Source organism: Manacus candei, unplaced genomic scaffold, assembly GCF_025592945.1.
Source record: "Manacus candei isolate 608988 ecotype Guabito, Panama unplaced genomic scaffold, ASM2559294v1 h1tg000089l, whole genome shotgun sequence".
NCBI lineage: Eukaryota > Metazoa > Chordata > Aves > Passeriformes > Pipridae > Manacus > Manacus candei.
The window spans coordinates 1,274,267-1,297,478 of NW_026138137.1; the positions used below are offsets into that span (position 1 = coordinate 1,274,267).

Below are 23,212 nucleotides of genomic sequence, written 5' to 3' on the forward strand. Positions count from 1 at the left end.
ACTGCAGTATTCCTAAAGGGAAAGAAATACGTGCTTTGCTGTAGTAATGCTCTTAGTATTCGTGGTATCCTGAGTGCTCCGCTGACCTGTGTGTTGGGAGATGTATGGCTTGGTTTACTCAGTCAGAAGAAACAAAAGCACAGAACCTGTTCTGAAAGTGTTGGACTCTGAAATCTTAATCATGATTTCTATTGTATTCTTGTGTTATTATTTATTATTTTAAAAATACTCAGCTAACATAATCCCCTAATATTTTATAATCTTACTGTGGTTCTTTTAATATTCATTTCTACATCACTCTGTAACCTCACAGGTACTCAGCACTTCTTCTGGTGCTGGGTTTTAACTCTTCATAGCAGTATGATTTGTTTGAAGGACTGGCACCTGCAGTCATGACTTGATCCCTTAGTATCAGTTATCTGTATAGTAAAATATAGTCAAGCTTGTTTTAACTTGTATCGAATATCAGCAATGCTTTATATTGATTATTTAATGTTGTTACTTTGTGTACAGTCTCTGAAAAAACAAAGTATTCATGCTACTGTTAAATGTATAAAAAAAGTTATTGTTTTAAAGTTATTTGTCATTCAGTATGAAAGTTCAAACAAATTATCTTTTTGGCTTCTCTGATTTATTCTGATTTATTGAATTTGCTGCTGTTATAGACAGAGGAAAAAAGATAATCCTCAGCTTCAGGGATTTTTTTCGAGGAAGGAAGGATCAGATTTACATAAAAGAAAAAAATCATAGTGTTAAATGCTTTTCAGTAAATTCCTATTTACTTAAAAACTGTAATATGTATCTCTGGTAAGTCCTGGGGTCACCTTAATACTTATTACAAGGGCCTTCTTCTTATGACAGTTCTAGTAGGGATGCCCATAGTTTGAACTCATGGGGTAATTAGCTGCTGCAAATATTTCTACTAAGAATAAAACATTTTTTTTCAATGCCAAGAAACCTTTCTTTTAGTTTTTTGTTTTAATCTGAAGTGCACAGAATAATCAATTCAGGATCTTTTAAAAAAATTGCAGGTGTGAGCGGTATTACTGGTGTCATAACAAGCTGTGTATTCCTTTGTGGTTTCACAGCCTTTGATTTCTGTGTACAAATAAACTAGAGCTCTGCCAAGGATGGGATGCACTTGTGGTTTGGGATGGATTTGCAAAGGGTGTTGCTCTATACAGGATTTTAGGGTGTATACAATCCTGGTAGGTAGTTTGGTCCTGCTTGGTCCTATAATGAGAATATGTAACATGGCACATAATGACAAATAATTGTATCTTGTGGTGATATCTTTGTAGAGTAAATAATTCTTCCCTATATCTACGGAATTGCATTAGCACTGCAGGGGTATTGAGCTGGAATTGCTTGACCCAGAATTTTATCAGTATGTCAGAGATACCAGGAGATTTGGAGGTGCATCAGAACTGCAAAGTAGCATTGCTGCAGCAGAATGTGAGCCCAGTGCATGCTGGTGGTTGGTAAAAATAAAAACTGCTCATGCTGTCCTCGTAAATGCTACTCGTATTTGTTGAGACTGTCGACATGGAAAACACTTAATGAAGGTGATTGTTTTTTCCTCTGTCTTTTTTAACTCCTTTAATACCCTTTTCTCCTTTAATATCTTTTCCAGTTCTGGAATATCTGTCCCATGGAGGATATTCTGACTCGCCTTGAGGTGGACTCACGGCCCGTGTCACGGCGCATAGTGAACCTCCTGTTCAACTCCTTCTTTCCCACCAACCAACCCGAGGACGTGTGGTGTGAGCGCTGTGTCACTCTCATCCAGATGAATCCAGCAGCAGCCAGAAAGTTCTATCAATATGCTTATGAATATACTGCCCCCACCAATATAGGTAAAGTACAAAACCTTATGAGTTTTCAAAGCTTTTAGTTTCTGCTCTTAGGTGCAGTACTGTCCACTCCAGCCGGGTCCCTCTGCTCCCCGTTCTCCTCACATGCAGCTTAAAACTCTCTCAGTTGATATATATTTCTCAAACAAAATACCCCTGTGCCCTAAGTGATTTGAGATCTTCATGTGAAAGATTCTATAGAAGCTGAAAAATATTTATGTCTGCTAATCTGATTGTCTGGGATTTGCCGATCAGTATTTTTAAGTTGCTCGGAGAAAATCTGAAAAGCCTTCCTCTCGTTTAAAAGCTTCAGAAAGTTTTAGGGAGAAGGGCATTTACTGCACAGAATGTTGCTCCTTTTCAGAAAAGTGCTGTTGAACCAAGTAAAATCAGGAAAATGCTGTTTCAGAGGAGTCCTGATAAAAACCAAGTAGTCAGCGTGAAGTGATTGGGTGAAGTGCCCAAGCCGTGTCCTCCTGACTGATCGCCTTGGTAGGGGAGTTAGAAATCACATGATTATGAAATCAGCTGGTTGCACTTTCACCAGAGTGGGCATAGCCCTTTCACTTCATCTAGAGCTGAGCTCCTCGTTCAGGAGGGCGATGGTTGGGCTACTACATCTTTTCCAAATAATGGGAATTGCCATAGGATGGGATGTGTTCTTGAATGTGGGTCATTAACAGCTATTCCAGATGAAGGTAGGAGTTGGGGGAGCTTCCTCTGATCCAGATTTGATAAGGTGGTGGTTGGTTTTGGGTTTTTTTTTAGTATATTTTTTAACCAGTAAAAATTATAGAACCTGATGATAATGTTGCCATTTCTTCTTCATACTTGAGGATGTAAAACATGCTCACATTTTTCCATTTCTTTTACAAGGAATTTTTCTCCTTTTTTTCCTAGTTATTTCTGGTTCTGCTGCCTGCTTGTACATCCTGGCTTTCCGGCTTTATAATTAGAGGCATTTATTAGCAACATTGTTAAAAATAGTACATTTCTAATTTATTCTTATTCTCTTTAAATGTAGCTAAACTGATGCTCACCATTCGGCGCTGCTTGAACGCCTGCATCCAGAAAGCAAAGAAGGAGAGTCTGGGTGACAGTGGGGAGGATGACAATGATGAAAGCGAAAAGGAGAACACAAGTGTAAGAAAGTCCACTTTCTGCTAAGTTCTAGTAGCTTTTTCTGTGGTGCTTCAGCTGAGACATAGGCAGTTAATGATATGACAGAAATCTAAGGGAAAGCCCTCAGGCATCTGTGGAATTAGAAGGGGAGAACTGCCATTATCATGTTTTCATGTCCTGCAATAGCAGAAATTTGGTGAAGCAGATAGGATAAAACAGAATGACTATGAAGCACCCTAATTCCAGTACTAATTATAAATTGGTTTGATTTTGCAATTAAATTATTCAAAAAATTGCCATTGCAAGATATGTGAAGTTAGAGAGAGTAAGACTGAATTGTGGAGTTCATGTTCTACAGCAACCACAATACCTTTGTAAAATGAATAGAAGGATTTTTCAGGGCTTTTTTGAGACCTTATTTTAACTTCAATTTGTATTTAGGAATATAATAGGTAATATCATCTAAGTGTTTGTATTTCAGGTGTTGGATAATGTGTTGTCCATAAATGATGTGGCCAGCATGGCAAGTTTGTTGGAGATTATTGTAATTCTCTGGAAAAGTATCTACAAAGCACTAGAACACAATGAAGAAGTCAAAGATTATGCTATCAGGAAATTTGCTTCTGTACTTCCTGAATATTTTAAAGTATTTAAGGTAAAGAAAGACTTGGTTTTCTTGCATTTTCTTAGTTTTTTCTTCAGATACTTTCATGTTTTGTATCTTTTATCTACTTTTATAGGATGAAGTATTCTTTTTTCATTGTTGCTATAAACCATAAACAATAACAAGTTTCTTGGAATTCTACAAATGGGTATAAGCTATTCTCCATTTGCAGTGTCTGACTGATGAGCCATTATCTAAATAGTCAACTCAGAAATACTTATGCAATAAATTGCTCTCCTTGTAAGATTTTTCTTGGATTCTGTTCTTTTGAATGTTTTTAGAACTTTTGGAAAACAGTAAGTGAAAATGTGCCATTGCAGAATAAATACTCAGTGTATGTGAGAGTCCATGTGTTTTTCTACCCACTGCCCCCCAAACTCTTCCACCCCCATTTGTTGTCCCAGCTGCTGCAACAGACACCTGAAGCAGCTGAGGTTCCTTTTTCACTGGACATGACCCAGCAATGTGCACTCACAGCCCAGAAAGCCAGTTGTGTCCTGGGCTGCATCCAAAGCAATGTGGGCAGCAGGGCGAGGGAGGGGATTCTGCCCCTCTGCTCTGCTCTGGTGAGATCCCCCCTGGTGCTGCCTCCAGCCCTGGGGGCCTCAGCACAGGGAGGATAGTGAGCTGTTGGGGCGAGTCCAGAGGAGGCCACCAAGATGATTAGAGGGCTGGAGCACCTCTCCTAGGAGATAAGTCTGAGAGAATTGGGATTATTCAGCCTGGAGGAGAAGGCTTTAGGGTGACCTAATTGTGGCCTTCCAGTACCTGAAGGGAGCCTGCAAGAAAGATGGAGATGTACAACAGAATGTAGTGACAGGACAAGGGGGAATGGCTTTAAACTGAAGGAGAGTAGGTTTAGATTAAATATTGGAAGAAATCTTTTACTGTGAGGATGGTGAGACATTTGCACAGGTTGCCCAAGAGAACTTGTGGCTGCCCCATCCCTGGTGGTGTCCAAGGCCAGGCTGGATGGGGCTTTGAGCAGCCTGGTCAAGTGGAAGGTGTCTCTGCCCATGGCTGGGGGTTTGGAACTAGGTGATCTTTAAGGTCCCTTCCAACCCAAACCATTCTATGATTCTCTGGTTTCTGCTAATTTGAATCTACTCTCTAATAATCTATTGATGCACTTATTTATTGTTTGGGTTTGATATAGGAAATTATTTAAAATCAGTCATTTTCAGATTTTCAGTCTCCTTGCTCTATTGAACTGTTTTAGTGTTATTCTTGAGGAGGATACTGTCTTTTGAGATGGCTAATAGTGTCTGCTGCACCTGGAGTGCATTTGGAAGGATTACCTGCTGGATATCTGTTTTCCAGTTGGTGGCTTTTGTGCTGAATATACTGAGTAATGTTGGCTGTTATACTTTAACTTTGCATTAGATAATCAAGGAGTGAAAAGCAGTTCATTGCTATGTCATATTCTGCAGCACAGATATACCAAATGCTCTCTCTACCCTGAAAGCATTTGGAAGTTGTCACAGACATTCCAAACCTTTTTTTGGTAGAAGATGTAACATCCCTCTTGAAAGAGAGGCTCTACTGAACAGCAAGATATCCAGCTGTAGCAATCAACCTCTTTGATGTTGTTAGAGTGAGTAAGCAACTTGGATCTAAAAGAACCTCTCATCAGAGGCTTAGTTTCTAAAAGAATTACAGACTGAAGCAGCCTGTCTCTTTCCTGAAAAAGCTACATTTTAAGTGTTTTTTTAAAAAATATGAGTTTTGAGAAGGTTTTAGAACTTGGAATGTGTAAGTAGGTAGTAATTTCATTTGACTGTTTTCATGAAGCTGGGACATACAGATACACAATTTTTGAAGAGTCTTTAACATAGATTGGTTTCTGTGTAACCTGAGTGAGATTATGTCATGGCCTAGACTGTGTGTTATGACATGTTGTAATGAATAACAGTGCATTTAACGTTACCATTGTTGTATACGCACTCTTTCCTTTAGAGTCTTTTTCAAAAATTTGCCATGTGAATGAATATTCATTTTAAGGCACTGGTTCCTTGAGAGGAGTTAGGTGGTGTCATGGTTGTGCAATTAAACATTAGTCATTGCTGGAAAAAAAATGTAAGGTAGAGTTGGTAGTTCTTTTGCAATGGTTATGAATCTAAGAGAGCCATAATTATTCATGGTAGTTATTCTGGCAGTTTTTCAAAAAGCTGAATGATAAGGTAATTAATTGATAGTTGACCTGAGAATAGGAATCACACCTTTCGATTGCAAGCCACAGATTGTTATGAGCTTCTTTCGGTTCCATTTATAATGAAAAAAGGGAAATCCTTAATTTGAGAAAATGGAATCATACCTTTGCAGTACTCTCTTTAGTTTTGTGGGCCTGTGTGTACCTGGACATGTACCTCATACAGTGTACTCTTTTTTTTTATCCTAGGACGAGCGTTGCGTGACTCCACTGGTTATTCTGGCATCCTTTATGCCCATTGCTGCTGTTCCTACATTCAGGTACTATTTTGAAATACAAAATATGAATTACATGAAATTTCTTCTTGACTGTGTTTGCTAATGTTTCACAAGCTGATGTATTAAGTGCCCATTTGGATAAATTAATCCACTAAAAAAATGCGATAAGTTAGCAAAATTTGTGATGTGCAAGTGTGTCTGAGCCATTGGTGAATCTTTTTTTTTGTATTACACTAATTGATTTTCTTTGGATTTTTCTGCACTTAATGGATGTAAAGCTAACACATCTTTTTGTTTGTTTTCTTTTAAGCTGTGGTGTGATTTCCAGACTCAGAAATATTAACAATGGAGCTGACCAAAGCAAATATTCTACCCTGATCGACTGCATGTGTCGCTGGGGTCAAGTGGGGCACATTATGGAATTAGCCTGTGATTGGTTGTCTGACACACTGACCCCAAGAAAGGTGTGCATATGCATATGTCAGAGAATTCAGGAATTGCAAGATTACATAAAGGCGTCGTGCATATTTATTTTTAATAGAATGAGACATTACAAATGTTACTCTGCTTTGAAATTTGTTGTTAAGTACTAACTTTAATAAATAAGCAAGTAAATAAGTATAAACAAAATACTAACAATTATCTGTTGTAAAAATACTAACAGTATTGCACTGGTTTTGTGCTTCATTCTTATTTAGAACGTTGAAACATCTGGACGCCGAGTGCAGATCCACGTAACACAGGAGTCAAAACCAGAACTGGCAATTGATTACATTGACTATTTATTGACACATCCTGTCAATCGTGACTGCCTCCTTTCTGTTCATAAAAAGAAACTGAAGAAACTTCTGAAAATCCTCAGTGCTGCAAAGGTGGTATTCTCCTGACCATGAGCAGTGCTTATAAAAGAATGCTGAACGTCGTATATTGCCCGAGTCAAATTAAAGGCGTGCAAGAATAAATAAATAACATTCATAATCCCCTCTCCCTCTGTAAAAAGGTTTTCCTACTATGCTAGAAGTATAGTAGTTAAGGATTGTGTATAGATGGCAGATTTTAACCAGCTTGTCAGTTTTAGGTGTCTCAACACTTTTGTGATCTAGTGATGAGTGTTTTTAAGGGACCTGACTTTTGGAATATACATATAAGAAATAGTGTGAAAATCAGTTATGACACTGCAAAGTGGAATAATTGAAAGTATGCTTGTTGTTTTTTTGGGTTTGGTGATTTCTTGTTCTTATTATTTTCTCATTTGGTTTTTTTTTTTACTGTTTAAAACTTTTGAGAAAAGAAACATTTGAAAGGATTTTCTGAAAAATATAAATGCAAACCTTTATATTTCAGAGGGTTCTTGGCTCAATCCTTAAAGGAACTAATGCAGATTCTGGTAGCTGGAATCAAGCAACTGGTCTAAGAGCCTTCAGCCTCTTTTGCAGATTGAGTATTCATCTTCAGCACAAGGTATGGCTGTAGCTTTCAGAATAAGCTGGAAATTCCAAAATAACTGGAAAGACAATTGGTAAACCTTTTTTCTTTTTTTTTTTCCAGTTTTCTGGAGAAGGAGATTGCCTCTCACTTTTGAAGGAGACAGGTGCTTGGATAGAAAGTCAAGTTGTACCTTTTATACTATCAAGTGATCAAGAGGATGGTATTTCAAAACGCAGTAGTGTTTCTGAATTAATTATCCAGGTTAGAGGATTCTTATAACATAAATCAAACGACTGCCAATCTGAAAAGCCACAAGTGTAGCAATTGGTGTGCTGACAAACAGGGCACTGGCCTTTGTGGAGCCCAGCAAGTGAAAGAGCTAATGAAACACAGTCCTAGTTGTTCTGAGGTTACAGTTTTGTGCTTTTGCTATTTCCTTTGTGCTTAAAATCACACACTTTTTTTTCTTTAAATCACTTTGAGTTATAACCTTTATATTTTATAAATACATAATTTTGCATGTCCTAACAATTAAATCAAGTAGCTGGTATCAACCTTGTTCTTACCTAGATTTTTTTTTTCATCTCCCAGTGCATAATATATATTCTCATCATATCTGTTGAAGTGAGGATGGAACAAGATTGATGTTTTACACTTGTATAAATGCCCACTCAAGAAATTTCTAGCACGTTCTAGAACATTCCAAATTTGAGGTTTCTAACAAGTAATTCTTGTCTTCAGTCTCTCATGCCCCATAAAGATCTTTTCCAACTTAACCTGTTCTATGAATCTGTTTGCTTCCTTGCTTTCCTCCTTCCTTTCTTTCCTTTCTGCTTTCCCAAATGAAATAATTAAAATTATAATCTGAGGAATTCAGTATACTTCATTCTGATGCTTTCAAAAGTTTGGAGACACAGAACTCAACCTTATAGAAAGGCAAGACAAAAAACAGGGAATCTTCACCAGCATTACCAGAATGTTTATGATCAATTTCCTAGATTTGAATAAAAAACAAAACCAAAACTTTATTGATAAGCAAAAAGAAAGGCTGATGGTCACTGGGAGACCCATCTCACATATTGCTTGGCTAACCAACAATGAAACACAACGATCTTTACTAGTAGATCTTAAAGTTTGTTTGCATCATTATTTCCAGAGGAGAAACTGAGTTGTGAGGACTGATGTGACTTGTCTGGAAGTCAAGAAGAGAATCCAGGCCTCTTGCATCTCCTGTAAAAAGCCACATGCTTGTTAAGCAGCTTCTATTTGCTTCTCACCTTCTGTACTGTTTTTTATTAGAATGAGATATTGATTGTGCTTTTTAATTGTTTGGAGTGTATACTTAGTAGCAATGCTGGCATTAGAAGCAGACTTATTGTATGCTACATGGATTTTTTGAGAAAAACTAATTACAGTTCCTTCTTTAATACTGTTGTGTATGTGACAGGACCAAAGTGTCTCTTCTTTTTGCACCTACATTTCTTTCTGACTTTTCCTGTGAGGCATCCCATTCTTTCCCATTTCTCCCTCCTTATCTGCTTGGTTTGTTACTCAGTTTAGCACTTAGTGCTCTGGGCAGGGATTCACTGGGGGGCTGTTTTCTTTAGGCCACTGATTTGCTGATGTGTTGACTGTGGGTCATCACTTCCAGTGTCCCTTACCCCTGATCTTCATTTGCCCCTCACAGAAAGCATTTGATGATATAATATGGGGGGTTTAGCTAATTTTCAATTGTTTTCTGTTACATTCCTCCCACATACCATTTAATCCAAGGTGGATTTTAGCACTGAGCTGTGGGTTCTTTCAGATTTTGGTGAAAGGAAAGGTTTGGCTAACTTTAGTCACTGTCAGTGTCCTTGAACAGCTCAGCTCACATGTACACAGACTGGTTAAAAGTTCTCTACTCTCTGTACATTTGTAACATGTAACATCCCTGTGTCTAGAGGGAAAAGCTCTTTTTCTGTTCTGGCCTCTGCCATTCAGGACAGGTGGGGATGTCACATTCTGCCTCAGTAAATGTTAAGTATCAATGTCTCTGATCTGAGCCTGAGTAAAAAAGATAAAGGATTTACTGCTTTTTGAGAAACTGGTTACTGGAGGAAGGGGCAATGGAAACATTTGGAGAACTGGCCGAAATTCCTGCTTTTCAACAGGTGGGAACAGAGTAACTCCAAGTAGATAAACCAGCTTTCAGGGAAACTTGGCTAGGAGTTTGTGTTTTTGTTATTTTTAGGTTGTACTGAATGGTTACTTTATATAAATTTTGGGTTTCATATGACTTTACATCTCTCTTCTAGGCCTACCTGACAGTATGTAAAGATGTCATAATGGTTGGCCTTGGAAATCTCACGTTTCAAGCACATGTTCTAGATATGGCTCTTCCAATTATACAATCAGGTACCATATTTTGTACTAATATCAACATCTTCATTTATATTTAGCTGTCTTATATTAGCAGTTTTAATCCCTAACCTTCAATGAGTGGAGGGAACACTGGATTCATACTTAAAATATTAACTGTACTGTATGAAAATTTCAGCTAAGGATATTCAGAAATTAAATATATTGTCTACACTTGTAAACTATCACTATTTGTTGTATATAACTGAGTTTCATTCTAAGCTTGTACCTGAAAAATATTGCTTTACAATTGTGGTATTTATCTCTTTCTCTAGAGAGAGGTGGCTTATGTGCTCCAGTATTACTGTGTGCTCTAAAAGAAATTGTTGAAGCTTCTTTAACTCAGAATACTGAGACAGATGAAGTGGCAAATCTTTTCCACACTGTACAGAACGTCTTGCAGAAAGTTTTGGAATGTGTGGCACATAGACTCAAGAAACAGCAGGAAGAAGGGATTCAGGTATCATATTACAGTTGAAATTGCTACTTAAGATGTAGATGAATCCATACTTTTTATACAAATGTGTTATACTTAGGCACTTTGAGGCTGTTGCCTCACTATTACCTACTGTTTGAGTAGACGTGATTAAATTTTTCTGTGATAAAATTTTCCTGTTAGTAGGGTTTTTTAATCCATTTTGGTTTTATCATGACTGAAGAACTAGTAAACTGAAGAACAGTGTGTTCTGTTGCAAATTATCCTGGACTGTGCTAATCCTTCTAGGCTGTTAATCTTATCTGCAATTAAATGAACTCTCTCAACCCAGAACAAAGAATTTGTTTATGTATATGTTATGATCTTGGCAGTTATTTTATTTCTTTCTTTCAGCTTGAATGATATCAAGTTCAAAATATGTATGATGCCCTAAAAATCTTCAAGATCTCACATCTTCACAGAAAAGTTAGCTTCTTTTTTTTTACAGCAGAGAGTAAATAGATCACTCTGGAAAATTTGATGATCTGCTTTTCATGACTTCTGAAAATCATTCAGTTCCTTTTTGCTACAATCATTGTTTTGTTCATTTCTCTCTCACACTCAAATTATGAGTAGACTTCCCAAACACTGTTGATTCTGCCTCTGATCCCAAGTGACTAGAAGATCTCAGAAACTTTCAAGGTGTGGTCTGCACTCCTTCACAGAGAAGCTTGCTGAAATATTTCAGTTATACTCAAGCAATCTGAAAAAAGATTTGTTTTTCTTTTTGGTTTTAGTTGATTCACTCTATCCAGATGCCTCTTGGAGAATTCATTCACGCACTGCAGTGCTGGCATTCATCATTCCCAGCAGTGCACCAGGGTGTACTCTCCACTCTCCTGGCTGCAGTAGTAGCAGACATAAATTGTGTGCTACAGATGGTAAAGTTAATCCTGACTATTTTTAATTTTCTTATTTTATACTTACTGCTTTTTGAACATTATGTTGGAACAACAGAGCTGTATCTAAAAGGTTGATCTTTGTACTGCAGATGATGATTTGTGTGTGTTGGCATGGAGCAAACAGGAAATTTTATTTGCCATAATTTCATATTATAGTTCATCTCTCAGATTTATGACTACAGCTGTATAAGAACAGAGTTGTCTTGATACCTTGTTCACTATTTGGCTCTGACAGAAGAATTTAGAAACTGGGCAGTGTTGGACATTAACAACATGGTTTTTGAGATATTCCTTCTATGTGTTTTTGTGCTGAGTCTGGCTGGGAAGGAGTCAACTTTCCTCCCAGCAATCCCTGTGGTGTTGTGGTTTGCATTTGTGGCTAAACCACTGTTGAGAACACACAACTAGTTTGGGCTGTTGCTGAACAGTGCTTGCTGTCAAGGTTTCTCTGTTCCCTTCACCCCCACCCTAAAAAAAAAGGCAAGCAGGCTGAGGATGGGGAAGAGGCTGAGAGGGGGCACAGTGAGGCAGTGGACCTGAACTGATCACAGGCTTATTCCACACCAGGCAATGCTGTACTCAACAATAAGAGCTCAGGGAAAGCAGGAAGAGGACAGGAGGTTCTAAACGTACCTCACTTCATCTCACCCAGCATTAGGGGACTTTGGAAGTGAGCCACTGATCTCTGACAGATTCTAGTTCCTTGGAACAGTCCCCTAAGGCTCAGTAATCCTGTTCCAAAGCAGGCTGATGTCCTGCTTGGCACTGATCACTTCTGTATTCTGTGCTTCAATATAGAGACACTTCTCATACTGCATCCTTTTTTTGATTCCTTTCAATTTTGTCTAGATGATTTCCAAATATCTGAGTTTCTTTGGAAAGTAAAGAAAGAATCTCTAATTCTGAAAAGAATATATAGACAGAAGTTGTTTTATGTTCTGAAAGTCCAAGGAACCATTACTGTCCTTGAAGGAGAAGGGTGACATTCCCAATGCATTTCCTAATGCATGAAGTGTTAGGAGCAAATACAATTAGTGAGACTGGAAGCTTTGAGAACTAGGAAGAGCAGAGGCTCTTTAGCAGAGGCTGTGGTTGCTGGATGTGTCACAAATAGAGCCAGAAACAGTTGCCAGAAAGTACCAAGTACAACAGAGCTGCTTCCAAGGTCCTGTGTTCCACGAGGAGCTGAGACATGGATGTATCAGCTGGGGGGCTGTGGGATGACAAGTGCTCTTTACAGATGATGCAGAGTAAACATTTAGGGACTTGAATGATACTGGAGATTCATACTCATAAATTATGAGTGTTCATTCCAGTCATTCATCTGGGCTGAGGTATTCGCTGCCCCCAGGTTATTGTAATAATAAATCAAAATTCAGTTCTAACTAAATATTTACCATGCTATTCAGAACTTGATACCAAAAAGAGCAGAGATTCACTGTCACCAAAGTTATTTTTAGAAATCAGGTGTGCACACTTTAGCTTGGAGCCACAGAAGATACTCAGTTGTGTTTAGTAGGCTGTGCCTATGTAGTTAAATGCAAATTCTAGTCAGAAAAACTGTAGAGAATATTTGCCTTGGTACAAATACTGTTTATGTTGTTTAGTTTTACTCTTTTTAATTTAAATAAGTTTTGTTTATTTGGACACAACACAGTTGGACTAAAGCTATTCAAAGAACACTTGTGAATGTTCCAATTATTTCAGGATAGGTCTTGGTTAGTGTAATTATTGAAATACAGGCTTGCTTCAGTGTTTTCTGCATACATATATTTCTTGATCTGCAACAGTTGCTGACTTTTTTCTTTTTAGGCTTCCAGTGAAAAAGATGTCACTATACCAAGGACTGTTTCAGACCTTCCCCCTCTTTCAAGCAGTTTAATGGCCATAATTATGAAGTCAGTTAATGTTGTCAGGTAAATGTTTCTATATTAATTTGTCCAAGGTTGTTGCTAAGGTAGAGCAGTTTATAGGTTGTCTATAAAGTTTTAATTTATAAATTTTGAAGAACTAGTTGCTTATTAATTTTACCTGGACTACTTTATAATCCCTTTCTCTTGACATGTTGCCTATAGGTATTGATTGCTGAGTTTTTTTAACCAAGAGTACTTCTTATTTACAAGATTGTTTATCCTAAAGAGTTCTTTCATTGTACATCTTGGCTTGCTTCTTTCATAAGATACTTATAAACATTAGTCCCCTCAGTACAGAGGTATTTAGATGAGATAAAATATTTGCCAGAAATAGAATTAATCCTTTAATTGAACATCTGCAATGAGGTGATATGTATTAAAGTCACAACATTCAAAATAAAGTATCCTGAGTCCTAAAAGCCCCCAAAAGTAAGGCTAAACTTAACTATTGGGTTTTTTAATTGCTATATTTAGTGGGGCCCTGAATGTGTTCTAAAATTGTCACAAGGGAATTTCATTTTGCTTAGTTTGTTCATATTCGATTTTTATTTACATGCTTATATACACTAGACTTATTTTAAATCATAAAGGGGCTTAGAAGTCCTTTCTTTCTCCCTAATTTACCACAACTAATTCCTATTCTTAACTTCCTAATCTGAGAGGCAGTGAATATCCCTCTCTTCTGTCATGAGGTGGTTTTTTTTTTCTCTGTCCTTCTCTAGTTCTAGTTGATTTTGCAAAACAAAAGACTCCAGAGTCCAGCAACAGTCCAGCTAATTATCCAAATCTTGAGGCAGCAGCTGCCCATCAAGGTGTTGTCTTTTAGTGAAAAAATTATTTTATGCACCTCTTTTCAAAAGAGATGTAGAAAATCAATTAATTCTTCTGAAACTTTTTCTTGTATTGGTCAAAGAGATTATTGTCCATTCTTGATTTAGAAAACTGCAAGTTTGGACCAAATTGTTTCTATGAGTGCTTTGGGAAACATGCATCTACTAGTATTTGTCATTTTGGTGCAAAGAGGATCTAAGTTAGGAGATAATTTCCATCTGTTTCTACTGATGCCTCAGAAGTGAGACTACTTTTAAGGCTGTATTCTTTTATAAATCTGTATTGATTGGCCATAATCAGAGTCCAATAGTAAATTATTCAATATCTCAGAAATCTTTATGTCAACGGGAAAGCCTTTGACGTTTCGAAATCTGATGTGAGCTTTAGTGTTCTGGGAGCTTTAGTGTTCTGGGAGCACACCTGCTCTGAGTTCTGCAGCATCTGTTGTATCTTCAGTACCAATCAGTCAGGCTCTATCCTTGAATTTCAGTGCCCATAGCGGGGATAATACTGAGAGTCTTGGCAATATCTGGCCAATTGTGCGAGTGTCCTTTCCAGGGAACTATCTGTGTAGGAACCAATTACTTACCTCTGTTGCTTATATGTATTTTTAAAGAGCTTATTGTTCTGTTCTATTTTATCTTTGCCTGCAGGCTCATGTGGCCCTTTTTCAGAGGGAGGTGGGGAAAGGCAGCTGCAGTGAGTCTTATTACAGGTTAATGAAATTACAGTGTTCCTTCATGGAGCTACAGAGTGTGCTTAGTGACCCAAACAGTGATAACAATGGAATCAGAGCTCTGATCCAAGGACTATCAGTTATAATTTAAGAGCAATATGAAATGGATTCAGTGTTTGGTCAGATTGGTCCACAGTGATATAATAAAACTGATGCAATACATGAGCAACTTCATAATAGTTATTTCTGAACCTAAAGAGTTCTCATCTTTTTCAGCTTTTAGAGGCAATATTTGAGCTTCTGCAAAGCTTATTTACTGCATTGGTTCTTAACTGCATGTTTCATTTTGATATCTTAGCACACTAAAAACCTGAAGAACAATTGAAGTCAGAGCTGGCTATTTATGGTGTTCCATTTTGGTAACATAATAATATTGCTAAAGTTTTTTTGAAATATATTAGGGAAAGTTATTACAACATGACTGCTCTCTGTTTCCCCTTTAATTCTTCACAGAGCATTTAGCTTTGTGCTCTGAGGAGTATGGGGATTACAGATCTTGTCCATCTCCTGCTTTATCCCTCTTGTTCTTTTATTTTTCTCTGGGTTTGAGAATGCTTCTGAGTTAAATTTGTTATTTTTACCATAAACACTAATGACCAAGTAGTGTTTGCATTCTGTAGTATTGTCTTATTCCATATTGCAATTTAATTTGGTTGCTAGACCCCTTCTGTGACTCCCTTGTTTCATTTTTCTTAGCTTGACATATGTCCCAAAACACTACTAGAGTTTGCTGGTAATACTTTCATGTCTTACTAAAAGTGAGTCTCTTAAGATACATATTGAGATACATATTTATTTCAGATTTGGCAATGAACAGTTGTCATGGTTCTGTTACTCTGTCCATACTTTCAATAACTAAAATGTTGTTTGGAAGTGTTTCAGGGCTATATTTAGTTATAAATGATCTGCACTGGATTGTAATTGGAAATCCATCTATTTTAATACATTTTTTAGTCAAAGTGTTAATTCAGCATGAGTAGCTACTAACAAACCATTGGACTCATAGAACATATTTTTTTAAACTTTGGTTTAATTCAAATTAGAAATTTCAGTACCAATAATGTGAGATAAATTTCAGCAGACTGGTAATTTTTTCATGGATTGACTTTTCTGAAATGTGCCATGAGCTCTTAATTTCTCTTAACAACTACTTTCTGTTTACAAACTTTTTTATTTTCTTCTCAAGTAATTCACCATTCTGCTAACTCTGATATTCTCAGTTACCCCATCACCACTGCTTTGTCCTGCATGGTGTCTTTGAAGCTCTGGTGGCAGGGGAGCATAATTACAAACATATTCTGTTCAGTTCTATTTTGAAACAGACTTGGATTATATCGTATTTTCATGCTTTTTTTTCCTTAGGTCATTTTTAAATGAATTAATGGAATGCATCCTCTCTGAAGAAATTAAAGGGATTTTTAGTCTAACAGCTTCTGTCAGCATTGTGACGATAATTAAAGGTCAGTCAAAGCATCTTTGTCTTTTTATATGTTACATTTTGAAAGATGAGTTCTCACAGGATTTAAGGTTGTATCACTTGTAAATTATGTTTACAACTGTCTGCAGACTCATCGGGTTCATCTTTTTATCCTCATTTGCTGAAATGCACAGGACAGTGAGAATCTAATTTAGTATCTAATATTTCATTAAACCATCTTTTATGTTAAAAATATTCTATTAAAATATACAGGGGTGGGGTTGTTGGGTTTTTCTGATAGATTGTTATTTTTAAATCAACATAATCTTATTTCAAATAGGTAAGAACAAACCTGCCCTTCTAAAGGATGTTGCAGCTGCCCTTCGAGGGAAGCTGACGGTGTGCAGTGAGGCCAGCGAGGGATGCAGCAGCACTGAAAGGTAACTGTGCTGTGGGAGACCAACCCCAACCTCTGCCCTCCCCTCCCTGCAATAATTGGCTCTGTTCTGGACTTCCATAACTCCTCTGGAGCCTTCTGAGTGATTGATTGTGAGGTTTCAAACAGTGGGGGGAAAAATGGTGGGGTATTGAGCCCAGCCCAGTACGAAATATCCTGCCCTTACACCTGCAGTGATTGCAAGCTTTGCATCTTTGGCTTGGGTTTTGTTCATTTAATTTCAGTGTGTTATGACTTGATCCGGTATGTTACAGGGTTCGGGTCTGAAATTCGGGTCTGTTCCAGCAGGTGCAGAACATAGCAAATAGTCTGGTTACTAGTTCTTATTTCCTAGAGGATTTTTCTCCCACACTTTGGCATTAGGCATGTGAATCCAAAGCTATGCAGATGGTAAAAACTGAACTGAATATAATAGTGATTTTGAGACCTTTCACAGGTGATTTTATTTTGCTTTTTTTGGGGGATATTTCAGTGTCACGCCTGGTGTATCTCTTTTGAGAAGTTTTTTTGGAAGTGATTGGCTACATTGTATTTGCAATCATTTATCTCAAACCTGCCCAAGACAGAGAATGATGACAAATGCTATAGCCTTAAGTGTTCCAAACTTGCTTAAGCCTTGAAATTTGTGGACATTTGATTTGTGCCTAGCTGTTGAACTGCCCATGGAATTAAAAAGCATGCAAAAAGAGACATTATAAGCACAAACAGAGAATGTGAAGAAAACAGACTGTAGTTATGGGCGTTCATCCAAAATTACTGAGAAGGTTTGTGATGCACCACAGTGGCCTGAACATGCAGAGGTCCTTGTAGTCTTTCATTCTTCAAACTGATGATCCTTACTGTTCTGTCAAACAATGGATATGGACTAGACAGACTTTATAATAAAAAAAACAAAACCAAAAAAACCCCCAACAAGCCAAAAAGCTTCATTTACTCAGCAGTTTCTTACACAGCTTTACCAACCTGAGCACACTTCCCCAGTGCACTCTTCTGATGGATCCCTGGCCTGAGGCACATTGTTCTCTGGCATTTTAGTGACTTGACACAGGCCTTTGGTGGCTGAGCTGTGACTCCATCCAGAGGATAGAGCTGTGGGATCTGTTCCACTGCCTCAAAGAGGCCTACAAGAAAGCTGAAGAGTTGCTTGGCTGTGAACAAATGTCCTTTGGTTAGGGCTAGCTTAGAAACAAAACCAAACACAAATAAACAGAACTCAGTTTTCTTCCCAATGAAATCATTTAGTGTTGGATTGCCAAGTGTCCTAGTTGAATATTTTTAAAAATAATAATAATTATCTGGAAAAAAAAGCTGAGCAGCAGGGTATTGTGATTCAGTTTGAGCTTCTTGTAATCAAGACAGTAGAAAATGCTGAGAAATTAAAGTGAATCTTAACATGATTAAATAAATAGGCACATTAAAATGAATAATTGCTGCCACTTGAGAGCACTACTGACTATAAATTAAAATGAGAACACAGATAATTGCTTTATGAATCTATATGATCATCTCTGTCCAGTGAACAGGGACAAATCAACAGAGATATTGGGGCAGATGAAGAGCATAAGATGCTACACAGTGGTTTGATTTCCTGATATATGACTGGCTACCTTTGTGTAATATAAACCCAGAGATAGTTGCAGACAAAATTCAGAGGTTAGGAACATGAACATGATAATGGGAAGACTTTTTAACAAGAATCAGAATTGCAATATGATGACAAAGTTCAGAAGCTATCATACAACTTTGTAGAATTTGGGAAGATTCTTATTTGTCTAGGCTTGTTGTGGATTTTGTCTCTCCAGAAGGGTAAAATAATTCATGCTGGCAAGAGGTTTGGAGGAAGTTCTGCAGTGATTAGGTTTTGCATGATGAATTAAAGTGTGTTTGCAGTTTCTCAGCTCCATGGAATGTCAGACTGGGCTGGGCCTCTGGTGGCTTCTGACGTGCCATTTGTAGTGCTGTGCTACTCATGTGCTAATGTACAACTAAAATGTGATTATACACAGTCTGAAATGTGCCCTGTTGTTTGTGAACTATTTTATCATCCTACTCCACTTAACAAACACCAAAATTTTAGTTATGGTATGCTGCAAGGTAGATCTCTGGTCATTAATTTGAAGACAGCCTTCTAACACAGAGTGCTGCACTGCTGTGTGCTAAAATACATTACTGGGTTTTAACTCATACTTAATACTATTATTATTTTTTGCTTCTGAATGCATTATCTCATAATAACTCCTTGAGGGATTATTTTATTTAATACCCAGGTATACCAGGAAATGGTGACATTCTTTAATTTCCCAAGAGGCTTGGCATTCTGTGCCAGCATCTTAAATTTAGACTTAGAAGTAATCTATTACATATTAGCAATGAGAGAAAAAAGTAAAAAAAAAAACCTGTCTGGTTTAGTAATTAAAGTGCTGCCCTTATACAAGGAATTGTTGCACTAATTTGGAAGCAAAAGTTTTCATTGTAATTTAGTCTTCCCTCTTCAGCTGAGTTAGTGGTTTCAGATGGCCCAGTGGGTCTATTATTTTAAAAATGCTGTTCAGTGCATTTAAAAATCCTGGACAACATATTGAACACTGAGAGAATTTCCTCAAGAGTAATGGCACACACATTAGTTTAGTTTATAAAATGCAACTACTTATGCCTAGCAAAAAAACACAGATACAGCTGTCAATGCAGTCATTTGGAGGCAAGAGAAAAATGTCCCATGCTCTATAAAACCAAATGTGCTGGGATAATAACTTTTACTTAATACTGTGTATTTACATTAATTAGCATTTTGATATATGGGTATTAGAATTAGAATTATCTAATGGCTGTGCTGAAGGATATTTCTTTAGCATTGCAATTTAGCTAGCTCCCAAACTCTTAATTGTGCTCCCATTGCATCTGTAAATAATGACTCTTGAATGGTTTTGGTATATAACTCTGGGTATGATTTCTCTGCCACCCACCTAAAAGTTCCCTGGAAAGGTACCTGGTAAAACTGCCTTAAACTTGTCTGTCTGGGGAGGAGCACAGTTATCCCAAAGGATGGCTCGTGGTCTAATGTGCCAGGGATACATGGTCCCACATTACCAATCTATTGCTTTATTAGCCTTAAATTGTAACAAAATGAAATTTATACAAAGTAGTATTATGTCTAAACCCACAGAACCTACCTCATTATCCTAATTTTATAGTACACTGTAAATTGGTTTCCTTTCACATAGAGTTTCATCATGGCTAAACACTGTAGCACAATAGAGAGGAGCACTTCACAGCACTGGGAATTTGGGGAGCCCTGACAGCCAACAGTCTGCTGTGGAAATGCAGAGCTGCCTCCTGCATGTCAGGTCTGTGTCTGGTGCTGAATGCCCTGACTTGTCATGGGTAACAACTGACTAACTTGGCTTATTTGGGACATCAGGAATATAATAAAAACATGGAGAAATAAATGCTTGTGAAATCCAAGTGACAGAATCTTTTACAAAAAAACCCACGAAGGATCATGTTTAGGGTTGTTATCAGTGAAATAATGTTCTGACAGAAGACCAAAGTGCCAAATTTTGCCTTTGAGGGTATTTTAGAGCCGTGTTAGAAGATGTTGCGTGAGAACGCAACTGTGACGATGGGTGAGTGACATGTCAGGGAATGCCAGAAAAAAGCTGACCTTGGGGATGGTTTAGAAAATAATGTGAGACAAAAGAGTCAGAAAGGGACTAAGAGGGGTGTGGAGGCAGCTGAGGGAAGCAGTTGCTAATAAGGATAAGATAGACTGCTCAGGCTTTAAAAAAGTTGACCAAGTGTGGAGAAAAAAGACAAAGACTGAAGAGTGAAAGGAAGAAAGTAAAAGAGTGAGAAGTGGTCAGTAAAGGACTTCAGTGTGTTTGAAAAGAAGTAACAATGCTGTGAAGAAAATGAGTGGGTTCTTTAAATAGATTATGAAATATTAGAAAATATGCTTGAATTGACATAGTGATTTAAACCAGGCTTTTGCTGGTTACACTATAGACAGAGATGATCAGTAGAAAAATGGGGAAGTTGAAAGGAAAAGAATCCAGCTATTTCAAAAGTAATTTGTAAAGGCATTTTTAATATTTAAACTAATATGGACTAACTGGTCAAAGAAATCATGCAGTAGATGTACTCTAAGAATCAAATAGTTGAGGATTGATTTGGCATTTAGCATTTCTAATCCTTTTGTGTGTTTTTTTATGCCATTTCAGATTACTGTGTGAATCATCTCTGAAAATTTTGGATGAATTTTTAAATCCCTGTCCACGCCAAGGCTTTTGTCATGCAAATTAAAGGAAGGAAGACGTATTGCTTTTTAAAAAATATTATCTTGTAAAATTATGAATAAGCAAAGTTTATTTTCTGCTATGCTGTACATTTAAAGCAAGGACTATGTATAAAGGTGTGTATAAATATTATGAAACAGTAAAGACTGCTCAAAAGCTGCAAAGAAGTTATTCTATATAAAAGTGTCTTTGTGGGAGGAATATAAAATCAGTATTTTTGTATCTTTTTTTTGAAAAACAAAATTAATTGTATCATAGATATTCTGAGACTGAGGTACCACCTCAGTCCCTGGAAAAACTACTCCTAGAGGTTTTGGAAATTAATTTTGTTTCAAAACATGTGTGGGACAAAATGGTGATTGGGAATAGCTATTCTGCCTAACCAACCAGATTTCCCTTCCTTTTGTGGGAGAAGAGAGAGCAGAGAATGTCATGTTTCCTGTCCTTAGCAAAGACTTTTACACAATCTTATATAGATCCTTACAGCCAAATTGGAGAAAGATGGGATGGATGTATAGGCACAGAAGATGGGTGGACAACGTGCTGGACCAACGGACTTGAAGGATAACACAGCCTGGAGTGAGATTTAAAGGTGGTTGCTGTGGCTTTCCTCAGGGCAGACACTGGTGCCACTGCTACTTAACACTTCCATGAAGAGCTTGGGTAATGGGATGAACTGCAGCCTTGGGCTCTTGGCAGATGACACCAGCTTGGGAGCAATGGCTGATCCCCAGGGCTGGGTTGCTCCATTCAGTGGGATCCTGATAAGCTGGGCTGAGGATCAGCCAGTCTCATGACATTCAGCGAAGAACATGTGCTCTTCTACCCACAAGGGGCTGATCCTGCACACCAGTGTAGGCACAGGGGAAAGGGCAGCTCATTGTGTCTGCACCTGCCTGGATGAGGACTAAGAAAAGACTTTTCCCAGAGGTGCACACGAAGAGAATATGAGGCAACTGAACCAACTTGCAGCAAGAGAATTTCTTGTTGGATGTAAAAAACAGTCATTGTGAGAGTGAATTGAAACAGGAAATGGAACTGGAACAGGTTACTCAGGAAGGCTATGGAATACCCATCTATGGGGGTATTCATCCTTGGAGAAGTGCAGAACTTGACTGACAAGGGGGGCTCTGGCCATGCATTGTGGCCACACAACCCCATGGAGCACTACAGGTTGGGGACAGAGTGGCTGCAGAGCAGCCGGGCAGAAAAGGAACTGGGGTGCTGACTGACAGCAGCTGAACATGAGCCAGCAGTGTGCCCAGGTGGCCAAGAAGGCCAATGGCATCCTGGCCTGGATCAGGAACAGTGTGGCCAACAGGACCAGGGAAGTGTTTCTTCGCCTTTACTCAGTGCTGGTGAGGCCACACCTGGAGTGCTGAGTCCAGTTCTGGGCCCCTCAGTTCAGGAAGGACATTGAGGGGCTGGAGTGTGTCCAAAGAAGGGCAATGAGGCTGGTGAAGGGACTGGAGCACAAGTCCTATGAGGAGCAGCTGAGGGGAGCTGGGGTTGTTCAGCCTGGAGAAGAGGAGGCTCAGGGGAGACCTCATCACTCCCTACAACTCCCTGAAAGGAGGTTGTAGCCAGGTGGGTGTTGATCTCTTCTCCCAGGCAACCAGCAGTAGGACAAGAGGACACAGTCTTAAAATATGTCAGGTGATGTTTAGGTTGGACATTAGGAGGAATTTCTTCACAGAAGGAGTGATTGGGCATTGGAATGGGCTGCCCAGGGAGGGGGTGTATTCACTGTCCCTGGAGGTGTTTAAGGAAATACAGGATGTGGCACTTAGTGCTGTGGTCTAGTTGACAAGGTAGTGTTGGGTCATAGGTTGGACTCAATGACCTCAGAGGTCTTTCAACTGAAGTGATTCTATGATTCTCTGTCATAGCTTTGGAATTAGCCCTGCTTTAGCTGGGGATTGGACCAGATTCTCTCCTGAGCTTCCTCCTAACTTGAATATTTGTGTGATTCAGTGCCTGGTACAGTGGAGGGGAAATGCCCTAGCTATTAAACATAGACTTGAGTAATATATAAATTGCTTTATATTTAACTATTTTTATAAATTATAGCTATTTTTATAAATTAATATTAATGATGCAGTTAATGCAGACATCTAAGCCAGTTATTTAATTTCCTTCATGCAACCAGATGCTCTTCTAAGACCAAACGCCGATTGCACAGTATTATTTTGCCTTAACAGAGATACATGTAAATAACCTGTCTGAGCTCATGGGGTGGTTCAGCCCCAGCCAGAAGCCAGGCACCACACAGCTGCTCCCTTGCTGCCACCATCC

At 38.2% G+C, this 23,212-nt stretch overlaps 1 protein-coding gene across 4 annotated transcripts in view; it reads left to right on the forward strand.

The window, feature by feature from the left end:
- Window positions 1–22,145, forward strand: part of NCAPG2 (non-SMC condensin II complex subunit G2) — a 42,523-nt gene extending 20,378 nt beyond the window's left edge. For 2 of the 4 annotated variants that reach the window (XM_051812859.1, XM_051812858.1), the window contains exons 14-28: window positions 1,634–1,856; window positions 2,878–2,996; window positions 3,457–3,630; window positions 6,038–6,108; window positions 6,377–6,530; window positions 6,765–6,938; window positions 7,411–7,527; window positions 7,615–7,755; window positions 9,792–9,891; window positions 10,170–10,354; window positions 11,107–11,250; window positions 13,084–13,187; window positions 16,114–16,211; window positions 16,509–16,608; window positions 20,843–22,145. In XM_051812859.1, the coding sequence (XP_051668819.1) occupies window positions 1,634–1,856; window positions 2,878–2,996; window positions 3,457–3,630; window positions 6,038–6,108; window positions 6,377–6,530; window positions 6,765–6,938; window positions 7,411–7,527; window positions 7,615–7,755; window positions 9,792–9,891; window positions 10,170–10,354; window positions 11,107–11,250; window positions 13,084–13,187; window positions 16,114–16,211; window positions 16,509–16,608; window positions 20,843–20,924 (1,986 nt within the window). In that variant the 3' untranslated portion in view covers window positions 20,925–22,145. The remainder of the gene's footprint in view (window positions 1–1,633; window positions 1,857–2,877; window positions 2,997–3,456; window positions 3,631–6,037; window positions 6,109–6,376; window positions 6,531–6,764; window positions 6,939–7,410; window positions 7,528–7,614; window positions 7,756–9,791; window positions 9,892–10,169; window positions 10,355–11,106; window positions 11,251–13,083; window positions 13,188–16,113; window positions 16,212–16,508; window positions 16,609–20,842) is intronic. The other 2 variants (XR_007908638.1, XM_051812860.1) reach the window with 2 other exon arrangements.
- The last annotated feature ends 1,067 nt before the right edge of the window (window positions 22,146–23,212 follow it).